Source organism: Chrysoperla carnea, chromosome 1 (assembly GCF_905475395.1).
Source record: "Chrysoperla carnea chromosome 1, inChrCarn1.1, whole genome shotgun sequence".
Lineage (NCBI taxonomy): Eukaryota > Metazoa > Arthropoda > Insecta > Neuroptera > Chrysopidae > Chrysoperla > Chrysoperla carnea.
The window spans coordinates 51,403,360-51,428,423 of record NC_058337.1 but is presented as its reverse complement, the minus strand read 5'-3'; the positions used below and the strand labels follow the sequence as shown (position 1 = coordinate 51,428,423).

General features: G+C 29.1%; 2 protein-coding genes across 2 annotated transcripts; one reads left to right on the top strand and one right to left on the bottom strand.

Annotated features, from left to right (window-relative positions):
* Positions 1–3,173: 3,173 nt before the first annotated feature.
* LOC123305664 (zinc finger protein Xfin-like) lies at positions 3,174–24,429 on the top strand. Its single transcript, XM_044887448.1, has 10 exons — positions 3,174–3,363; positions 4,399–5,996; positions 7,686–7,989; positions 16,783–16,935; positions 19,301–20,111; positions 20,202–20,237; positions 20,977–21,528; positions 22,158–22,466; positions 22,536–22,629; positions 23,705–24,429. Exons 1-10 carry the CDS (start codon positions 3,220–3,222, stop codon positions 24,366–24,368), a joined length of 4,665 nt encoding a protein of 1,554 aa, XP_044743383.1. The 5' UTR covers positions 3,174–3,219; the 3' UTR covers positions 24,369–24,429.
* Positions 13,122–15,194, bottom strand: LOC123305762 (zinc finger protein 41-like). The gene is made up of 2 exons (XM_044887578.1): positions 14,980–15,194; positions 13,122–14,907 (listed from the first exon to the last, which is right to left on the bottom strand). Exons 1-2 carry the CDS (start codon positions 15,142–15,144, stop codon positions 13,681–13,683), a joined length of 1,392 nt encoding a protein of 463 aa, XP_044743513.1. The 5' UTR covers positions 15,145–15,194; the 3' UTR covers positions 13,122–13,680.
* Positions 24,430–25,064: the final 635 nt, after the last annotated feature.

The window sequence follows — 25,064 nt, the reverse complement described above, 5'->3', positions numbered from 1 at the left end:
ATCGATTATTTCCATCTTGTTTAATTTGATATTCAATTGATAATTATAAAAAACAATAATCTTTGATTTAAAATTACAATTTCTGAAGATGAATATCATTATCGTTTTTTTTCTTGACGATGAATTAATTATCTAAAATTAATTTGATTCGAAATTATTTATTTATCTTGAGATTGTAAAAATAATAGCTTGTGTTTTATTTGATGGCACTTTAATATTAAATTTTGTATAATGAATGCGGAACTTGTCAATTTGGCCTAGAAGATCGAGGGAAGTGAGTGCTTTTAATTTAGAACATATACTGAATTTTAACTCTTGAGTGGGCAATGGGCAACCTACACGAATTACACGTGACATTTAAAAAATCAAAGTTGTTGCCAAATGGGTTATCATAAACAATAAATTATTATAATAGTTTTTTTTTTTCAATCACAAGATTTATCTAATAATTTTGGATAAACCGATATTCGTTGCATACTGAATAGAGTGGGCACCACATGGAAAACATTTTGAAACTTTATATTTCCTATTTTAAATTAGTGCATGCAATATGCCATACATATTGAGTGGTTGATATAACTTTGCTTGTTTTTCACAGAGTGAAAAAAGTTATATCACCTATATAATTTATATTGCATATATTTTTTTTAAACATATAGCATCAAGTTTCTAAAATTGCTACCAATGGTATCAACTCTGTTCTGCACTCAACGATTACTCACAAATTTTTTAAGATAATAATATATATAATCCGCAGACCCAAGCCCAAAAAAATTACTGATTTAATCACCGTTGAGACTTAGTAAATGCGATCTTTATGTTAGAATTTTTGATTATTCTAACAGAAAGATAATTAAATAATAAATAAAAATCATTTTTTCCCCACCGTCAATATAACAGGATATTCGTTAACCGATACTAAAGAAATTTCGATTTTTAAGATGACGGTACATAGACACTCCGTTTTATTGAGGATCGGAGAAAATCATTTGTTTTACGATTATCTTTCTATTAGAATAACAAAAAATTGGATTAATAACAATCTTTCATTTTGAAGTTTAGGGGTACAATCAAAAGTTTTCCGATTCCCTTTAAAAAACATCTCGGTATCGAAAATTTGGTTATATAAGACGCTGAACTCAAGAGTATGTAGAACACATACACAAAGTCTCAACGGTAGTGTAGCTTTGCGGACTAATATACAGGTACTACCATGGTACTACCATTAATTAGAACATTCGAATCAATATTATTAACTAAATGTTTTCGATATGGAAATTTTGTTTAGAGAAGAAAACCAAAAACTAACTTAGAATTTAATTATTTTCTTTATTTTTAAATAATATTATATTTGTATTTTTTAAATAAAATGTGTAGTATGTATATAAACAATTATTATACACTTAAAAACAGTTTTATAATTTTGTAAGATATTATTTAAATTATAAAAAATTTGAAAAGAAATAAAAATGTAAATATAATTTTTTTTGAAAAATATATATTTGATGAAAAAATTTAGATTTGAAATTTGTATTCGTAATAGGCGGGAGTGCTATTGGTCCACATAGCGAGATCTATTTCGATCCAACAATACTCAAGCCAAAAGATTTTTTCTCATTTTACATAACTGTGTATCTATAGTAAAAATGTGAAGTCAATATCCTAGTATGTTGGCCCCGGTTTTTAACCGACTTCAAATAAAACAGGAGGAGGTTATCAATTCGACTGTTTTTTTTTTTATGTTTGTTACCTCAGAACTTTTAACTGGGTGAACCGATTTTGATAATTCTTTATCTATTTGAAAGCTAGTGCTTCCCGTGTGGTCCCATTTCATTTTGGTCGAGTTCTGATAACGGTATCCATGAGAAAATCATAAAAGTCTTAAATTTGCATTAAGTATATACGACAAGAGGATGAATATCACGCCAACCGATTTCGATGATTCTTTTTTTAGTGATAAATTAGTTAGTGCACTTTAGGTTCACTAAAAATCACAAAATTAAAAAAACTTTTAACAAAAAGAAAACCGACTTCAAAAGAAAAATTTTTCCAAAACAAATTAATATGCACTAAAAAGTAAAAAAATAACGATAATATAATGTAGTTAAAATTATTGTTATTTTTGGAGTCGATGTCAGCCAAGCTAATGTTGCAAACTGTTCGGTCAGAGTTGTTTCTTTGGCTGACACCGATTCCAAAAATAACAATAATTTTAACTACATTCTATTATCGTTATTTTTTTACTTTTTAGTGCATTTTAATTTGTTTTGGAAAAATTTTTCTTTTGAAGTCGGTTTTCTTTTTGTTAAAAGTTTTTTTTTATACTAAGTCCTTGGTAGGCTACACTTTCACCGTGTTGATCAGCTTAATTTGGACATTGTGACTGCCTTGTATCTATTGGAGCAGTCCAATAAATACGTTATATTTAATTCTCTTATGTCGTTCGTGGGTAGCCAGAATTCTCTTATATCGTTCGTGAGTAGGCAGCTCATATCATTTACAGTTATGGCTACAGGAATTAAATCAAAAGTGATTGTTTTTAACTACTGCCTTTGCCACCAAATATAGGGTTCAGCCAATCCTAATACAAAGTGCTCAGCATTAATACAACAATGTAAGATGAATAATAGGTAAGTTTTGACATAACAAATCGGTTAAAAATAGGTTCTCGGCTTGGTTTTTTTAGAGCTGCCACCATCCTCTAAATTTAAAACGGAGTGTTCGGTTTCAAAAAATTTTTGAATTTATAATTTTTTTGTTAAATGATGTTATTCCATTCCCTTGGCCACTAATAACTTTCATACCTTCGAGCGGAGACCGGGTACGAAAATCATATATCGGATATTCTTGATAAAATCCCGAGAGGTAGAGTACCTCTATTTGATAAACTAAGTTAGTGTTATTGGATATGCAGCCTGATTAACATAATTCTAATTTACGCTCCCAGTTATCGCATGGTAAAATAATTACACAGGTGAATTTAATTAAAATAGTCGAATCAGGCATATTTTGTTTTCGATGTCTGCATTCAACTTTAATGAAAGTTTTGCTTTGTTTGACAGACCTTATTAAATATTGTGTTTTTTGTGCCCACAAACTTTTTAATCAGTGTAATGTAATCACTCAGTATTCTGTATTTGCTGTGTCAACTAATTACAGCTATGACTATTTGACATTGCATTTAGAAAATAGCATGTAAATATATTGAAAATAATTAAAATGACTACAATACAAAAGTTTAATTTAGATAATATTTGTCGATCATGTAAATCTGAATCAGAACATTTACAATCAGTTTATGTAAAACTTGAAGGTTTACCATTAGTGCTAGCTGAAATGTTAATGGCATGCACCTCCATTCAGGTAATTTTTAATTTTGTTTAATTTTTACTTTTTAATTTTTTTTGTAAAAGTTTGAAAAAAATACATGTTTTAATTCAGTGTTTCAAGTGGCTTTTTGTTTTTAATCAAGAAAATTTCATGATAATTTTCAAGGCTATAAAAAATAAGCTTGGAAGTCAAAATATTCTCTTCTAATACCTCTATTTTTTTGTAAAAATTATTGAACTTGAGTAGATTTAAACGAATAAATAAGAATTTTTCGTTGGAGTATTTCGTCTACCGCGTCAACCTTGGATATTATATTTTTTTCGGGGCATTTGTATCCGAGAAGAAGAATAAATTGTTAGTATTAATTTTTTAAATCCCTTAGAAAGATTTTAGATTTTTAGTGAAAGATTTACACAATTAACACTTAATAACGTATCATCCTGTTTGGTAATTATCCGGTAGTCAACGCCTGATAATGACTACATTAAAGATCAAAATACCTACCTGCGTATTATATTATTATCTCTGGGCAGAAAGTGTCGAATTTCTTTCCGCTGTGCTGAACGAAGTTGCCACATTCCACTTCCGCCGGGACCCTCGGCTTCGCCTCGGGCAACAATCAATATGAGATCTGAGACATTATTTTGCTTCATGGATGTGTAATATTATTGAATATCGTAACGTGGTCCTGTTCAAGTCGAATATAGATAAGTTACTTGACATATTAGAAAGCAGAATAGAAGTAGCTTCGTATTTCGCACTTTTCTACAAGCAAGTTTCATTTAGCAAGTATTGTCAATTTAGTGAAAGTGATATAACTGACCTTATTAAATATAGCCACATTGAGTAAATTTCACGTCTAGCAGTGCCGAAAATTGCCTCATTAAATTTTTGCCGGAACAACAGAATTTTTTTGCAAAAGAAAAAACGCTTTATTTGAATAATCAGAATTAAGAAATTTAAGGGAAGTTTTTTAAATGTCTTGAAAAATAAATTAGAATATGTTTTTATAAGCAAAGGAATGAAATACGCTTAGTCAAACTAATTGTGGTTTAAAATATTTTCTAGGTGGAAATGGGTGATGGTTTACCATCGTCAATGTGCCTCGATTGTGTAAATCAATTAAACAACGCATATAATTTTAAAGAACAATGTGAAAAAACAGACATATCGCTACGTGATTGGATTAACAATCAATTAACAGAAGAACCCATTGATGAAAAACAAAATGATCTATTATCGGGTACAAATTTTTTGAACAACGATAACAACGAATTCATATCAAACGAACATGATTACATTTATGAAAAAGAATTTCAATCACATTGTTGTACAAACTGCCCTCAAACATTTCCCACAAAACACGAATTACAATTACATCAACAAATCGAGCATGTAACGAACGATTCTTTAACGTGTAAAATATGTTTGAAAAAATTTGAATTTCCCAGTCATTTAGAACGACATATGCGCATCCATAATCCGCCTAAGATTTATATTTGTAAAATATGTGATAAACGTTTAACACGATTAGAGCATTTAAAACGGCATATGATTATACATTTAAAAATTAAACCGCATGTTTGTAAAATATGTAATCGCGGTTTTAATCATCCGGATAATTTAATAAATCATTTAAAACGATGTAAGGGCGATCGTACATATGTTTGTGAGATTTGTAATCGTGGTTTTAATCGTCCTGATGGTTTAGAAGCACATATGGGTAATCATGATCCTACGGTTGATGTTAAGCCTATGTTAGATTCATTAGATAATATTGAACGATATATTCTAGTACAAAATTTAGAAAATGATGACATACATGATTTTATTGAACCACAAGTCGATATACAAGAGTCGAAAAGTGTCTCTGATACAAAAATGTCAGACCAAAGTGGTATCGATGATGAAGTTAATGATTATGATGATCTTAAAAAAAGTCATCGAACGAAACATAAAAGACGGCTAAGTAAAACAAAAATTAACACAGCGTCGTCAGAATTAGTAATATATTCTTGTAAGTTATGTGATAAAAAATTTAAACGTTCAAGTCATTTAAAACGACACATGTTAGGACATGGTGAAGTAAAACCATTCTGTTGTAATTATTGTCCAAAAAAATTCACACGTCGTGATCATATGTTACGTCATATTAAATTACATAACACAACGAAACAATTTAAATGTGATATTTGTAGCAAAGATTTTAATCGTAATGATCAATTGCAACAACATAAAGCTGTACGGCATGCAATTGGTGAAAAAAAATCAATTGAGAAAAAATTTCAATGCGATGTATGTAATAAATGCTTTACAACGGAAAAATATCGTGATACACATGTTAAAGCGCATAATGATGCACCAAAAGAGAAGGAAATTTCTTGTAAAGCATGCTTTCAAAAATTTGAATGTAAAAATGATTTACAGGAACATGAAAAACAGAATATACAATGTTCAAAAAAATATTTATGTTCGGAGTGTGGGCAACGTTTTATGAAAAAAAATTATCTTGTTGTACATATGCGTCGTCATCGTGGTGAAAAACCCTATAAATGTCGATTTTGCAATAAAGGCTTCCCTCGTTCAACGGATGTTACACGCCATGAAAAGTTTCATACTGGTGAAAAAAATCATTTATGTATTATTTGCGGTAAAGGATTTGGGAGGTACGTATAATTTTTAATATTTTATTTAGTCTGAAAGTTGATTCGAGAGAGGAGGGGTATTATCTGATGAATTAATATTTAATTATCACCATTATTTGCATTAAATTTTTTTGAATAAATCACGACTAACGCGTTTTTTTTTTTTTTTTGCTTAGAAAATTTTTTTATATCACTTTTTTTGAAAACTTTTAAATGTGACTTACAAACATGTGTGAAAATACAAACGTACTATATAAAAAATTTGATCGTCAGATTCTCTTTCGCAAATCAGACCATTTTTCAATTTTAATACACTGTATACAACGTGTTCTGTTATTAACTGCAGAAACCTAACTTTCCAAAAAAAGCTCATCAAGAGCAACAAAAAAACTCTTTTCCAAATTTGGATCTGAGCCCTAATTTGGGAGCTACAGGTATGAGAAAAATTGATAAATTTGTTTATTGATTGACTATCATTCGATAACCAGCAGCCAATGATAATCAGAAGATATTAGTAAATTTCATTTAATAATATTCAACTGAAGTAGGGATTTTTAAAAATTATAACATGATTTAATTGGATTATATTATTTTGCAAAAACATTAAATTATTGTACGTAAACAAACAAACTATGTGACAATGGGTGTGGTTTGTTTGTTTACGTCCAATGATAAATTGTTTACTGATAAGTATTATTATTTTCTCAGAATTAGAGAATCAAAAATATATAAAATTATTAAACTGTCCCACTTTTAATATTTTTATTTTATTATTCTGAGAAAATAATAATACTTATCAGTAAACAATTTATCATTGGACGTAAACAAACAAACCACACCCATTGTCACATAGTTTGTTTGTTTACGGTTTCTGCAGTTAATAACAGAACACGTTTTATATGAAATATATATCAAAATATTCTAATTTTACACAAAATTTGTGTGTAGATTTTCATAAAATCATCTAATTAGACCAATTCCGACTATCCGTCCGCCCGTCATCACGATTACTCAAAAACGAATAGAGACGGGTCTTGACGAACCCATCTTGTAAACCATTAGGGATAAAACAAAAGTTTAAATATAAAAAAAGGGCCCTTTTAAAAAAATAAACAACTTTTATTTGAAACATTTTTTTGTAATTATCATTATTTTCTAACGACGGAGCAAATTAGGACAAAACTTTGGTGTCCATTTTCTCCAAAACTAGAAAAAATAGAAAGATGAAAATTTGAAGGTAGCTTCGGCTAGTGAGCCTTATAAAAAACGAAAAAAGTTTTCTAGTTAATACTTCGATAAATTTTCGAAAACTAGAACAAACGACGGCGTTCTGAGTGCTAAGCAAAACATAAATGTGTTAGTTTTTTCAATTTTTTCAATTTAAAAATAATGCAAGTACTGATTTTCAACATTGTCTATACAGAATATTTCAACAAGTAGCTCATTCAATTGTTTAAATTATTTTATCACCGTAAAAGACTAAATTTGACACGTAGGAACTAAAAAAAATATTATGCAACTCAATATATCACGTTTAAATTAAATCAAATTTTTAAAATTTCACTAAATTAGAAATAGATTAAAGAACATGTAATTAAAAAATTTTGCTGGTAAGATTTTTTCGGAAACCGAATATATTTAACAAAAATCGATTTAAAAAAATTAATTTTTTTTCAAAATTTTTTTTAATATTAGGTACCTAATTTTTAGGGCATATAATTTAACATTACATATGCGCACACATACTGGAGAAAAACCATATCAATGTACATACTGTGAGGCTGCCTTTGCACAAAGTAATGATTTAAAAGCACATATTCGACGGCATACTGGTGAACGTTATCATTGTGATTTGTGTAACGATGCATTTTTAATGGGATATTTATTAAAACAGCATAAGAAAAATGTTCATGGAGTTGAGTGTCAAAGTGAACGAATTCAACCATATAAAAAAGAAGAAATCGATATTACGTTTAAAAATGAAACAATATTTAAAAGAGAAGAAACGGAATTTGTTCTCCCATAAGTAATAAATTTTTTAATTTTATGAATCAATTTAAACTATTTACATATTTTTCATAACTTGATTCATTTATTATCGATAAAAAGTATCTTGGTCAGTAATTCAATGATCTAAGGTAATTCATGAGCACTTCTAAACATGTTTGCACGATAAATGCAATCAACTGTATGGTAACAAAAGACTCATTGGCGGATCGATTTATGCCCTCAAACAAAATATTTACTTCATTTTTTAAATTTATAATAAAAATTCAAAAATTTTCAATTTACCATAAATAAATTAAGGATTCCCGCACTTACTTATAATTTTGACTAGTCAAAGCTTCTCCCAAACATTCCCAGACACATTTAGACATTTTCTTAGGAGGTTTTTGGTAAACATAACATAAATTATGTTTTTTTTTTTTTTGTAAGATATGAATTTGTATTTTAAAAATTACTCTAATTTGTTAAAAAGTACAATTAAAATCAAGTTTGTTATGTTATGGAAATCATGAGTCGAATAAGAGAAATGATCAATACTTTTAAGTTTTAACTGAGTATTTGGCAAGATGAATATAAATAAATTAAAAATTTTGTCTTTCGAAAAATAGTGTGATAAATATTTAGAGCTTTAGATAACATTCCAAGAATATATTCTCTCAGGGCAACAACTATTTACGAATTTAAGTTCTTAAAAAAAAAATTAAGTCTATTTATTGAAATATAGAAAGTAATTTTGACATGTCGGTATATTGCTTTTTCGTTTTTTGATATCATCTGTGAACTCGATTTTTATTTATTTTTTTTCGTCAAGAAATGTAGTATTTACGTTATAAACGAATAAGATATTAGTTGATTTTTTTAACGTATAATAATGTTTTATTATTTAAAAAAATGCAAGTTTTTGTTTAAAAAATATTCAAATAATGTTATCGATTCAACGATATATATCATTTTAGATAATCTTACCGGTCAAGTCCAGTGTTTATTAGATAAATTGAGCTTATAAACTATAAGCTATAATATAGAATACTGTGACATAAACCAGCTGGAGTTATGTTTTTTAACACGTCCCTGGCGTACTGTATCTATTATTTTATTTCAAATTAATTTGATGCTCACTTTTTGAGGCTAAAATTTGTTAATGTAACTGAGCTGTAATGTTCACGATTATTAGAGTAGACCGTTATTCTTATAGGCATCTGGGAGACTTGTAGCTCATCTAGTCAAACATTGTAATTACTAGCCTATGCATTTTTTCTTTTATTGCAAATTCAACTTTTGTAATCTATAGCGCTTTCCATTAAGAAGTTTCATTTGAATTGACCTTATGATTTGATGTTTTGAACAATTTTATCATAAATTAATAAATTTGTTCGAAAGATTTTATCACAAACTACAGATTCTTCAAGAGTTTAGCTAAAGTCAACCCAAAGAAACTTCTTAATGAAAAACCCTATTTTACTTAATAGCCGTCAATTTTCTAGATTGTCTAGAATTAGCCTCATTTAGATAAACATCTAAATACGGTTTAAGGTTTTCTTTGATAAACTTATATTATTTAAAAGTAGAATTTTAACGAAGGTTTTAAAATTTTATAGAAGAAAAAGATTTTATTTATTTAAATTAAATGTTTTATTAATGATTTCTATTTAATGCTACAGATTTTTTTAGCAATTTTAAAATAATGTTAAATAAATTCAATCCGAGTATAGGAGTCTATAACTGTTGGTTATATGCTGGAAGTATTTTCTCCAGAAAATCAACCCTAAAACCCCGAAATAATAAAAATGACTTCAGAATATGAATTTATTAATCGAAATAAATATTTGTACAAATTATGTTGTTAAGATAAAATGCAATAGACACAGCCTTCATTAATATATGACATGTCATAAAATGGCAAGCCACACATACTAATAATTATTTGGATAATTAATAGCAAACAGAATGATGTGTCCGTTATAAGTCCCAAACATAAAAATGAAAACATATTTTTGGTACTAATTAGTAAAATAGTCGAATGTATGACCATAATCCAAGAGAATTGTAAAATGCTTATACTTGAAAAAAGAAACATACGTACTAAAATAAGTTTGGTAATGGAATGGATTTGTAGTCTAAGGTGTAAATTAAACGTTTTGTTTTTATTTTGATACAATACGGTTTCATATGGCTTTGATTTTAACTACAAAATCCAAACATATTTTAATAATTATTTAAGAATTTATAACTAAAAATATCTATGAACTCAAATATCTCGGAAATGCGTAGATAAATAATGTACGTTTCGTGATTAACGCTTAATTTACATCTTAAAATAGCCTATTCACCATAAAACTTGTAAGTACGTAGATTTTTTGTTTCAAAATGAGAATTCACCTGGAGTATCAACGTCAACACGTTTTATAAATAATAAATTATAAATTTGAATTTAAATAATTAATTAAAAAGTTAAAATTTTATTTGTAAATAAAAATATTATTTTTCATAATTGTTATTTAAGTTTTATTATTCAAAGTTTTGTTATAAGACTGTTTTTCTCCAAAAAATTTACGAATAGAAATCTCAAGATTTTAATTACAGGTCGGTCTATTAAATGACACAATCTATGTACAGAGTACAGTGTCTAGGAACACATGTCATTTCGAATATATTTTCAAGATCTCAGCGCCGTAAAAAATCGTAAATATAACATAAATCAACCTTAAAATACAGCCAAACTATGTGTCATTAGCAATTGTAGTAGACCTTTTCATCATGTCATATGCGCAAGTGCAGAGTTTATTTTTTCGTACTGACAGCAATAAGTAGGACTAAGATAGAAGATATTTGTTATTCATTTTATCACATTGGTTATAAATCATTTAGTACGAAACAAATGTGAATCATGATTTTAAAATGAAAAGCCCTATGATGTAACTATAATAACAAACGAGCGCGCGCTCGTTCGTATTATAATACTTCATAGTGAACTTTGTGATTGATTTGCGTGTTATTGATCCGCCATTCCTGTTATAGTGAATATGATGTATCTCAGTATCACAAAAAATGCACGGATTACATATAGTATATGTTTTAATTATGTAATCCGTGACGCAGAGTATGCGCACGTACATACACACATACTTCTTCTCCAAATTGGTGTTAATGCCTTGTCCTAACCATGAAACGTAAAGATATGTTGAAAATTTCTATTTCCAAAATCGGACCCATTACAATAACTTCCTATAGTGGGAAGTTAAAAAAGCTGAATTTTGCTTTAAATGAACTTACACTCTTTTACGCTAATAATTCTTCATTAGCTTAATACATATTAAGTTAATACATAACAATTTGAGAGCACTTTATTTGAAAGTTAAAAAATATACAGGGTGGTTCATTTTAATCTATACACCCAAATATCTCGTTTTGTAGTTAATCAATCAAAAAATAACTTCAACAAAATTTGTAGAGTTTGATGTGATACATCATGTTCTGACATCAGATCTTTGCGCTCCATATTCTGCGCCGTTTATTTCAAAAACGATCCAATGTACAAAAAAAGCTTTCAGACAAACAGTATCTCAGCTATAAACCGTATAATAGACATTATTTAATACCTTATATTTATAAATATTGACCCAGCACTTAAGTACGGTAAGCTGAGCGCCTAACCTGATGCGCCCTCTATTTCAAAAAATAGATTTTCGCTATCTTTGGACTTGAATATCTAAGGACGCGCACGCGTGAGAGCGTGAGAATATATATCTTTTGAGACAACATTTTTATCATCAATTAAAGGTTTGCACAAAAATTCAGCTAATTCCGTTAGATTTTGAGGTTGGTCACTTTTTTGACTAAGATGATCGGGTTTACGAAGAAAATATTATCATGTGAAATTGTTATGATAAGTAAAATTCTGATTATAATCGGGAAACCGTCCTGTAGAAAAACTTAAATCAAAGAGGTCGCCCGACTGGAATGATGATTTTACTTACCATAACAATTTCAGATGATAATATTTTTTTGTTTCATAGTTTTTAGAGCGTGATCTTGTAGTTATCGGGATTTTAGTTCTTGAACTTTATTTTATTAAGATTTAAGCTTGCTTATGGCTTCCATATTGACTGCTTGACCTCATGAGTGATTTTTCTAATATTTAAAAATAGTACAGATCAGATTCCAAATATTTTATCTATCTGATTTTTTACCTTTAAAAATTTTTATCATAATTAAAAGGCAAGGTTGAAACATTAAAAATACAATATATTATAGTAAAAAAGTTTAGTTTAGTTTTTTTATATACAAATATCACATTAATTTTTAACATTTAGTAAATTAAAAGAACTTATCAATGATATGAGAAAGTAATTTGACGTTACCCTATGCGTAGCGAATTAATCTCATACAAATAATTATCTATTATGTGGCAAAGACTATGTCTTAGAATCTTAGATAATATAATTAGATTTAGTTAGAATATGTATAATACGTTTACTTATTTTTAGAGTTTACGTACGTTTCTTTGTTAATATCAATTTGTTTTAAGATGAGACAACAGATTTCGAAGGTTTACAACAATGATATTTTCTATTATAAACAGAGGTTTCACATACACACAGGTTATGAGGGACAATTTTCATCCTTCTCTTAGCGGAGTCTATACCATTTATTTGAGTTGGGATAAATTCCACTCCATTACTTTGTTTACCTAACTATTTTTTTCCAAGATTTACGTGTGTTTTTAATTGAAAGCATCTTGTTTTTTCGATTCATAAGTATTTTTATTTTATAATATATTATAGAGCGCATAAGACCCAAAACACGGTGGTGCAGCAAAAATGTTGTTTCCAATGTTTTTTTACGTGCTTTCAATAAAAACCAATGTGAACCGATCAAACAAATATTGGTTAACAAAACAAAATGTTGTTTTGGTAAAAGGTAAAATGTTTGGCAACTTTTTGTCGCATTAGTCTGTTTTAGCTTTCAGGTAGCAATCATTACAAAATAAATAATTATAAATACCTTTCTTATATTTTAAATATAAATTAAATTTAATAATCTTTTATTTTGGGATTTCAGATTTATGTTTTAAATCAGAGACAGACTAATTGTAAGTAAAATTCAAGAATTAAAATCTAATTAAATTTGAAGGCAACTTTTGATCATATCTCCGAGCTTATAAATACATATTTTTAAATAAATAGTGTAAGTCAAGAGTAAAAAAAAATTTAGAAAAATTTTCTGTACATTAGAAGTAAAACGATGTTATTATTTAACTTAGTTCGTTTTCAAATTATATTAAGAAGCCGTAAATGCTGCCGGTTTGTATTAAGAACTCGTAAAAATTTCTCTAAATCAAAACTTAAAATCCATTGTTTCCATAACTTGAAGTTTCGGCTGAAAGACTCAGATCAATGTTTCTGCCGTTTTCATCAATTCGATAGCGCACACACAGTACAGTTTGCATATTGGGCAGATTTTATATATAGTGTCAATGACTAGTTGACTGAATTGTTTATGGATCCAAGGGAAAAAAGAAAACTTATTAATCAAATCCTGGTTTTGATTTTTATCTCAATATTAATGACTTTTTCCTTTTCTTCTATATGACTGAAGGCATATTCGATGTTAATTACTGGTTAAAAATAAATTATTTTACTTCGTTTCTCTTAACCCATTCTATATGTTTTCGAAAATATTGTTTTATTGAATGTAATTATGAATTTCGATGCATTTTCATGTGACGTGTTAAATGTGCTCGTTGCGTAAATCTTTTTTGACAAAATTCACATAAAAATGGTTTTTGTCCTGTATGTATTAAGATATGTTGTAATAGTTGCCCTTTGGTTGAGAACGCTTTCGGACATCGATCACAATGGTAATTTTTTTCACCGGTATGAATCCGTATATGTGTTGTTAAATTTGACGAACTCGCACAACGTTTCGGACAATAACTACATTGATATGGCCGATCCATTGTATGTATTGCTATTATATGTTTTTGTAATTGTTGAGCTGTAGCAAATGCTTTTACACATTCCGAACATTTATGTTTCTTTTCACCGGTATGTGTTCGCATATGTGTATGCAAATGTCCACCATTAATAAATCGTTTATTACATAAATGGCATACATATGGTCTTTCCCCACTGTGGATACGAAGATGTTGTATTAAACCTTGTTTTGCTTTAAAAACTTTGCCACAGGTATCGCATTGATGTTTTTTAGGTAGTTTTGGAATGTACGATGAGTTTATTTTACAAATAGTACGTTTTCTATTACGTTTATCGAATTTATGTTGCCGGTTTGTTATATATTTTATTTCTTTTATTTCCGATTTTTTATTATCATCTACAATTTTATTTTCTTTCCCATAATCGTTCGTTTTATGTTTTTTATGTAAAATAATAAATTCGTTTGTTAAATCATCTTCAACGCTAATTTTGGTTGATTCCTCTATATGTTGTCGTTCAAGTAATTCATCAGCCTTAATTTTCTCGTTTTCGGTGGGGAAATTTGGAATTATTATTGATTTAGTTATAACATCTTCTGGTATATTAATAACAAAATTTGGTTTGAATACGTAATTTACAGTAGATTGAGATTCACTGCTAGTCTTTTCAATATTAGTGGAATTAATTAATAACGATGTAGTATCGATTACATTATCAGTGTTTACATTTGTCGTAGGTGTTGCTATGGAAGTTGTGATGATATTAAAAACATTTTCATCATTTGTAGTACATTTTGACACGGTATTTGTGATATCGTAAAATTGCTCATCACTTTCTTGTTTTTCAATAATTGCATTTGTCGATAAACATAAATATTCACGTAAACGTACATCAGACTGTTCACATTTTGTTTTAAATTGAAATGCGATTTGTAATTGTGTTAAACAGTCATCGCATAAATGACTAGGTAGACCATCATCTTCAATTATCTATTAAAAAAAAAAAAAAAAAAAACTTCAATTATTTATAAAATTTATTATTTTTTTCCTATAGTATCATACCTGAACAGAGGCACACGCCATTATTAAATTTGAAACACTAGAAAATTTTGTTGAATCAAAAATGGGTGTTAGTTTTTCTGGAATATTTGGTTTTCCTAAACATACACGACAAATGGTATTTAAATTAATTGTCAAATAATAACCAAATACGTCTTTGTTGTCCATAATAAGGTCACGCTTGACATTTGAAATGCTATAAATGCAGTAAATGGTTATGTAGTAATACAAATAGTTTTGTTAAAAGACTGTAACTACTGAGCTATGCAAAAAGAGTTAAATAAATCCCGCCCCACAAAAAAGTATAAATGAATTAACGGTATGTTTATGGAGGCTATCCACGGCTATACACTACCTTCTACATTCTATTTTAATGGATATACTATACTATATACTAAAATAAGCCACACCTTCTTATGGAATTATTAGTCTTCTTGCTGGAAGACTAATTCTAATTCTAATACTTTATTCCATAAGTAGGTGCGACTAAGACATAAGAGTATTTATCGTAATGGATATAACTTGTAATTTTCGAATGTAATAATTACGTGGCTGGAGTATTCAGACACCTTATATTTAACTTAGGTCCTGGATTATAGCCAGTATTGTTACTATGCGGTCCTAATTTTCCCAAACGCTTTGATATTACATTGTTATGACGTCATTACTCACTATTTTAATGGATATACTTAGTTTTCTGTAGAATAATCTACACTCACAACTATTGGTCTTCTTTCTTAGAGTTTTATTTTTTTATCTTTATGGACTGTAATTTTCGAATGTTATTTAGTCATTACGAGGCTGAGACACAGCTGAGACTACAAGCTCATGCTAAAATTTTTCGTGGGAAATGACCCACCGGGAATCATGTTGAAAAAGATGCTTCTATAATATGTAAAAGTAAATTTAAGCACCATGAGGTCAGTTTTACGTGGTACAGATGAGAATATGAATGTCACACCCCTTGGTGTCTCGGCTCTGCACCAGCAAATATATATGACGTTGCTAGATACTCTGCATAAGTATTCGAAGCTGTTTTTCTGTACGACATTTATATAATTCGCTTCGACTTCTTATGCAGTGTTAGTATCCAGCAATATGGCGTACATATCAGCTGGGTGGCGTATTGACCAAATATATAGTATTGACAGAATCCTATAAAATTTTATTATAGTTAGAATTTTAACCCCAGACGCCATGACCAAAGTGGTCAGTTGTTAATTGTTAGTATGTTATTCAAAATGCTTTGACATTTCATTACATTGACGTCATAACTTACGGTAACGTCAACGATGACGTCACCATACTGAATTTAAAATTCAACAACGAAAAGTTGAAATTTTTTTATTTTTAATTGTCACACTTTTCAGTTTTTATGTCACAAATTTTATATATTAAAAACTCCACCCTATATACGACCTAATAATAATATTTGTGAAGGGATTCGTGATTATTTTAAAGAAAATGAATACGGAAATATTTACGTTTGAATTAGTGATGAGCGATTATTAAAAATTTTTTTTTTGAAACATTAGTAAATGGTGTATATGTTTTTACTTTAATCTGTGTAATTTATTAAATGGTTTATAAATATGAAAAATATTATTACAAAAATAATCGCAATTTTCATTGTTTGGTTGTTAAATACGAATAGAAATAATTAAAATATGACAGTTTATGAAATATATTACAGATTGAATCTTAATTAGCCCATCACTAATTTTGAGTCGTCATTGGTATTCGTGAATACTTCAGAAAAAAAAAAGTTAATTCATACATAAAAACGTTTTATACTGTGCAATATTTAAAAAAATGGATAGTGATGATGTTAAAATTCAAAAATTATGTAGGACTTGTAAAAATGAATCGAGTGATATGCAATATATTTTCGAAAATTCTAAAATACTAGAAAATAAGTTTCGTTTTGCTGATATGTTAATGGCGTGTGCTTCAATTCAAGTAAACACAAATTTTTATTTATTTAACATTTTAATTAAATGTTTGTCTAATGATTTTTATTGATTGAGTAAAGGTCTCTAATAAACATACTTATTCTCATTCAGATTGATTTGTGAGTCGATCATGTGTCAGACGTCAAATTGTACAATTTTTGATTATAAATATGATGACCCAATCTCGCTACGAATATGTGAACCAACAAATTAACATTGGAACATTTTTCTATATCATTATGTTTGACATTCGAGCAATTCACGGGCCAGTCCGTGTGACCGAATATTTGTGGATACGACCTTTAGGTGTTTGGATAAATATTTTCAAAATACATGTATAGTGTCTTCCAATTATTTATTGTATCTACTGGAAAAGTTTTAAATTTAAATATTCGTTTTAATAAAATGCCAATCATTGGCACTTTATTCATTTTAAGTGAAAATTTCACCTGACTGAAATTGAAGGGTGCTGACTTTCCAGACTTACTAGAGAGTCAAAGTGTGCTAAGAGAGCCCTGATTGAGGTCGCGCGCACGCACGGGTCAACTAGTTATCTTCATAAACATATTAGAATGTTAAAAAATCGGTTAATTTTAAGCTTATACGTAAGATTGCATGCTTGAATTTTTCCATATAACTTTAAGCAGAACTTCAGATTCCTAGCTAATGGTTATTGGTCTAATCCATAAACAATTTATAGATAAAAATATGCAAAGGTTTTCGGAACTTTATTTGGACTTCATGAAAAAAGTTACATACCAAGAGGTTGGATTTGAATAAATTGCATTTTTTTTTAATTCTATAAGTATAATAATGTTATACTTTCAAAAATTGGCGCTTTTATCTTTATCGAAATGCGACACATAAAAATCTTTAAAAGTATACAGAGTTATTCACGTTATTCGACAAGAAAGATTAAGGACAAACTGCTTGATTTTAAGAAAATTTTGTTTCTGGGATAGATGGAGGCATATTGGCTGTACTTTTTAAAATTATTTTCGTAATGCGCAGGATGTTCGGGAAACACGAAAAGTATCAAATTTGTATTTTTTTAAAAAGATCACTCCGCATATTAAATCAAAAGCAGATGTAAAATGTAATTGTTTTCAAATACTATCAACTTTCCTATAGCTAACTGTTTATGTTTTAATTAAAAACCCACATTTCCAAAATGCGAACTAATTTTAACAAATTTAGTATGCATAAGGCTACCTGTGGATGATTCAATAGATTAGTAGACTCAGGTTTCCAAAATGGATATAAGGTTTGAGAATTTGTACGTTAAAATTGCTACTACATTTTCAGAAAATACAGAATATTTCGAAAACTACTTGTCGATAGAATCATTCAAAGGTGAGCTGGTTATGTATATCAAATCTGTTAAAATCAGTTCGCATTATGAAAATGTGCGTTTTTCATAAAAACGTCAATAGTTAGCTATATAGTAGGAAAGCTGGTGAACAATTTGAAGTACATTCTTGAGGCACTAAGGAAAATCTTGAGTTGTCCTTGAAGGACGCCCAAATAAGTTAGTCTGGCTGAAAAGTAGCGACATCCTTCCAACGCTTAAATTTTTTTAAAGAGAAATTTCTTCATGAAAAAATGTTCTTGAGACATTTTGAAATTTTTATATCCTGTAGTTAAGTATTTAAGGAATTATCAAAAAGCTAGACCAAGCTAGTCGGGTCTAAATGTTAACCAGACTGTTCCAAATTCGCAAAGTGAAGCTGACTGATTTACTCACTTACTGACAATACAAATTCTAAGGCACTTCTAGACATGCTAGAAAGATGCGGGGTTTTTATTCGACGCGAAATTTCGTGAAACCTCCGTGAAAAAGCGAAAAATTTCAACTTTTCATTGCAACTCTCCGGAAAATTGAAAAAATACGCCCATACATGCTAGAAAGATGGGGTTTTCACCAGTCGACCCTTAATAAAGTTAAAATTGTTCACAAGCTCTCTTACTAATAGGAATGTTGATGGTATTTGATAAAGAATTACATTTTATTTATTATTTATGTTTGTTTATTATACTCATGTATACAATTTTTATTTACCGCCAAAGTTTCTCGATTATAATTGACGCTTTTATTATGATACAAATGGCGTAAACTATATACAGACTAGCGTAGCTAGCGTAAATTTATCTTGTCGAGTCAATCTTAGTTAAAGAGAATTAAAAAAAGTACACTTGCACCAGGAATCGAACCTGGACTTGATTCATGCCAAGCTCCTTAGTTAATTCGGTCATTTTTCAAATCATTGAATTTTTGACTACAGTGCTGTGAAACAACTACTTTAAACACAAAAATATTTAGTTCAGTTTTAATTTTGAATCTAATCGTGAATTTTCTATCGTTTAATTATCAGGTAACAGACGGAGATGGACTGCCAACATTAATATGTTCAATCTGTATTAGTAAATTAATAAATGCATACACATTTAAACAACAATGTGAATTAATTGATTCAAGTTTTCGATTATTAATAAAAAAGAATGATATCAAACAAGAAATAATATCAACAGATGATTTAGATTTCAATGAATACCCTGTTCGTGATAATAATGAAATAAAAACAGAAGATTACATTACTAAAATTGAAAATGATACAAAACCAAATATTAAAACAACGTCATCGTCACATACCTGTCAAATATGTACAAAAGTGTATGCATGTGAAGCAAACTTAAGTCGACATATGCGTCAACATTTCCCAAGTAAACGATTTCGTTGTAAAATATGTAATAGTACATTAACACGTATGGATCATTTAAAACGACACATGGTTATACATTTAAAAACTAAACCGCATGTGTGTCGTACATGTAAGCGTGGTTTTAATAAAGCTGATAATTTATATTCGCATGAGAGTCGATGTATTGGCCAACGACCAAATATATGTCCAATATGTAATCGTGGTTTTATGCGAGCTGATAGTTTACAAGTACATATGACATCACATGAACCATCCGCTGAAAGTTCATTAGTTTTAGATTCATTAGATAATATCGATAATTATATTGAAATTCAAGATTGTTTTGGTACGGATGAAACAACAACACAGTCGTCAGAACAACATGATCAGAATAGTCGAGAGCATATTTTATTAGAACCACAAGTTAATATATTAGAAGGAAATAATTGTAATCAAAATAGTAGTAATCCAGATCATTCTTCAGGTAATTTGTATATTTTATTTTTATTTCTGTTCTACCTTTATAAAATGAAATTTGAAAAACATTTGTTATAAATGTATTTCCTCTTTATAGCTCAACCATTGGTGGGTCACACTGTGGATTGCCAAGGTAGTCTTTTTATTAAATTTTTTCATTTGTACATGAGATTCACCAAATATGAAACACACTTTTATAAAAAAAAATATTACATTTTTCATAAAAATGGGACACGATAGCCCGAGAGCGCAAAGAATTATAACATTCAATTTTCTTAGTTCATACAGAGTAGGGCATATATACTCAGTACTTTTGGATCGGGGAAGTACTCGGTCATTAGAAAAATGAATGTACGCTTTGTTGTAATACATTCCTGAACTCAAAACATTTCGGAAATTTAATATACTTCTCGATTAAAACACTTGGTATACATATACTCCATTCTAAATTACCTTATAAGTTGTTTTAGTTCCTTACCGTATGGCATGATTATAATTCCTTCAAGGCTCTCAAAAGTTGCGTCTAGTCTTTTTTGGATTGCTTCATCAAATTTGGGGTCAGCATGATCATTTTTATAATTATACATATTCTGTAAGCAGTTTTACTAAACACGATCTGCAACCCAGTCCGTAAATTTGAACAAACTAAAAGAATTAATACATGGACTTATTTTTAATCGTTTCACCAATTAAGTTAAAATCAGTTCACATACCTGATGATTATAACTTTTTTATCAATAAAGAATTTATATCAAAAATTATTGTGCCTTGAAACAGTTACATTTGCGTTTTTATAATCAACAAAATAGCGTCGTTTAGAATAACCGTTTAGAAAACTTAATGATACTAAATAAATTTGTTTTATTGACTAGGTTCTAGTGACGAAGGTGGTGATGATAATTATTTAGAATCCTCATTTCAAGATAATATTGACGAAGGTGATGAAGATATAAAACCAGTAAATGTAAATAGCATCGAAAATGAACAGAACAGTAGCACTAACAATGAACAACAAAATAATGACCTTTTAGAAACATACGCAACATTAGCAGAAAAAATAAAGCTTGAAACGTTAGACCTACCGTGCGATCAATGTGACAAACGATTTTCATCACTAGTAAATCTTGAAGTACATAAACAACGACATAATCGTAAAGAAAATAAAAATATATTCAGTTGTACACAATGTGATAAAAAATTTACACGAGCTGATCATCTAAAACGGCATATGAATAGTCGTCATGAGAATTATAAACCATTTAAATGTCGTTTATGTGCAAAAACATTTACACGACGTGATCACATGCTACGTCATTTAAAAGTACATGAAATTGATAGACATACTTTCACGTGCGAAGAGTGTCAAAAACATTTTTCAAAGGAAGAATTATTGGTTAAACATCGTGCTGCTAAACATGGCATTGGTAAGAAAAGATATAAATAAATTCCTTTCATACAAAAATCCTTTTCACCTTGTAGGCTGCCTAAGACGTTAACTATACTGCGCCACCGTACTCTTATTTCTTCCTGAAACTTTAAGTTGATTCAATAATGATGGTGCGGCAATGATAATTTCAATGTGCGACAGGCCTCAGTTATTTATTTTTTGGTGTTAGGGTTTAATCCAACAATTCCAATCTTAACATCTATTGATGACAAAAAGGCACGTAAATCGACGAAACGTTTGATCTACTGATGGCTTATCGAATTATGCTATCGAATGTTTGCAAAATCAACAAAAATGATGTAAATGTCACTGATTTTTAACTTTTGTTCTGCTTTTCCTTTAATTGTTGAACTATAAAGATTGCTCAAACATAATCCGCAGGCAATTTGTACCATTCACACGGCTTGTATGTGAACGAAATCCACCATGTGTGGCTTAGTGAATAGTTCCATTCTTTTCCAACCTTTCCAATCGGTATTTTAGTAAGAATACTTGTTGCCCAATCTTGAAGAAAGGATTTCAGCACTCAGCAAATGTCACTTGTAATAGATTGCAATTTTTGAGCCGAAAATTTTTTGTTTAGTTAAAGGAAAATATATTTTCTAGGTGAAAAGCTGATACCTGATAAAAAATTTAAGTGTCATATATGTGATAAATTATTTACAACGGAAAAATATCGAGATACACATATTTTTGCACATGGCAATAAAACGAAAGTATTCCGATGCAAGGGATGTGATCAGGAATTTGAAAGTAAAGATGATTTAGCAAAACATTTAAAAGTGGCTAATGATTGTTCACGACGATTTTTATGCTCGGAATGTGGACAACGTTTTACTAAGCGTGATTATTTATTGGTGCATATTCGAAGACATCGTGGCGAAAAACCATTTAAATGTCGATTTTGTGACAAAGGTAATTTTTTTCATTAAAAGTTTCAAACTTCTTAAATAGTTTTTGTAATTGTTGATACTTTTTGAACAGGTTTTCCTAGGACTACGGATTTAAAAGCCCATGAAAAATGTCATACTGGTGAAAAAAATCATCTATGTATTATTTGTGGAAAAGGTTTTGGAAGGTAAATGTTATTAAATTTACTTTTATATAAAAACTTAAATGTCTGCCGCGTAAAACCAGGGAAATATTTTTTAATATCATATTAAAACAGCGGTTATAATTTCTGAGATCTCTTCATTATTTAATCTATTTTCTAATCTTTATCCCCATTCACCCATCCAGTGTCAGTAAGAGTGTTTCTTACAGCCAACCTAGAACTCCGTTTAATCCTAATTCTCGTAAAAATTGTTTACGTATGCTCTAATTTTTATCTTTATTTTTAAGATATGGCCGAAAAACAAAAAATTAAATGAGTAAAACAGGTTACGTTTAGTGATTTGACTCTAAATTGATCCCATGTTGACTTGGCACGTGGATATATATTTGTACGTTAAGTTAAGCGCCTTTCGGAAATCTAGGGCGAATAATAAGAGTTTTCATATGAACATTTCAAGGCCAAAGGGAACATTATCATTTAATTTGTTTTTTAAAATTCAATAGTTTTTCTACAGGTCATTTTTTGATACCTAGCCTCTCTTCCCAAAAAATCGGCCGGTCCAGAATTTTCGAACATGCTGTATATAGACTTACAAAATGTATTCAAGAGCAGCATTAGTAATACGACATCGATTGTCATAGAGCCATATCTGGTCATATTTATTCATATAATATCTATTTTCAAAATTTAATTAAATATTTTTATGGATATTTTATGAAGAACAAAACGAACCGCATGTATTTGTTGGGTGCAGAACAGAGTTAGCCATAATTATCACTATTTAAATAATGAACTAGCAATTAACCATAGAAGATATTGCAGATAGTAGAATAAAGAATATTAAAAATTTGCTAAAATCTATCTCATGTAATTGACTATAAACAACATGCATATGTTCAAGTGTGCAGTTTAATTATAGTTACTTTAGTAAAAAAATAAACGAGGCCGGTACCATTGAGTTGGCATTGTAGTCATTCTATACTCAAGTAACAAGTTATCTATAGTATGAAGTTATAAATATTTCTGAAAGGTGGTTCTGCACCAAGCTAATAATGTGAATCAATCTTTATTCCGATAATTTATTATTTATTTGTTACAGAGCATATAAATTAACAATACATATGCGTACACATACGGGTGAAAAGCCATATGCGTGTACATATTGCGATGCAGCATTTGCTCAGAGTAATGATCTAAAAGCACATATACGTCGTCATACTGGTGAACGTTATTATTGTGATATATGTAACGATGCTTTTCTAATGGGCTACATGTTAACACAACATAAAAAGAATGTTCACGGCGTAGATCTCCCAGCATCACAAAAACCACTGGCACGATTAAATCAATCAGCACCACAACCTATCAAACCAGAAATTCGACGTAATCCTGCATTTAGTAATTTAATTGGACGTAATAATAATATTTCAACAGATGCAAGCAGTGGGGGAGCTGATACAATGTTTCCATTGCCAGTATCACACATGTTAAACTTTTTTAATGAAACACAACAAAAAAAATCAATAATTAGTGAAATTCCGCCACATTTAAAAACATCATCATTATTAATTCAACCGTCATCCACATCACCTATTACAAATTCTCAACAGCAATCGATAAATGAAATTCCATCACATTTAAAAACAACATCTTTATTAATCCAATCGTCAACCACATCCCCAACTACACATCCCCAACAGCAGTCTATAAAATCAGAATTAGGTGAAGGTTTTAATAGTTCAATTTTTACTTCTCAAATTTGAATGTACTTATATACTTCGTAAATAGAGAGTAATTTATTAATTTTATTTAATGTATTATAATATTATATGGTTTATGTTAATTTTTGGTTATAGCTTCAAATATATTAAAATAAAGAAATTTAGTTTTTTATACTGGTTACTTTAATTCTACTTTATTGAATTTTTAACAGCTGCTTCTTATTGAGAATAATTGAATAGAACTAACTGTATGTTTATAGGATAGAGATACGTGAACGTCGATTTAAGGACGTTCTTCGATAAGAAATGCCGTTAAGTATGAAATTATTTGAGACTTCTGTTTAAAATTTTCAGGGTGGATTCGGTTAGAACTTTGGAAAATTAAGAGTAAAATTGTTCGATATATACTATAGTTTTCTAAATATCGATGCTTATAATATAAATATATTATAAATCTTATTATATAAGATTTGTAGGAAATACCTCTTAGAAGAAGTAGCACACAAATGCCATTCATTTCATAACTTTAAATGTATTTTATGGAAAAACGAGTTCCGCTTGCTATAATTTTCTTTATAGGAAAATATTTTTCAAGTTTTTAACTAATGAAATTTTCCATTTTTTTCCAAATTAATCGTAAGAAAGTAACCCTTTTGATCAATCAAATGAAGCTCAATACTAGCTGTTGATTTTATATCACTTCAATACATAGTTATTAATAGGCCTACGGACGCAAGA

Bases quoted from the DNA above. Each gene is read 5' to 3' on its own strand.
- LOC123305664 (XM_044887448.1), top strand. From the start codon at position 3,220: ATGACTACAATACAAAAGTTTAATTTAGATAATATTTGTCGATCATGT. The intron at 16,936-19,300 runs GTAAACACAAAT...TTTAATTATCAG, and splicing joins TGGCGTGTGCTTCAATTCAA to GTAACAGACGGAGATGGACT. The intron at 20,238-20,976 runs GTAGTCTTTTTA...TTTATTGACTAG, and splicing joins TCACACTGTGGATTGCCAAG to GTTCTAGTGACGAAGGTGGT.
- LOC123305762 (XM_044887578.1), bottom strand. From the start codon at position 15,144: ATGGACAACAAAGACGTATTTGGTTATTATTTGACAATTAATTTAAAT. The intron at 14,908-14,979 runs GTATGATACTAT...TTTTTTTAATAG, and splicing joins TGGCGTGTGCCTCTGTTCAG to ATAATTGAAGATGATGGTCT.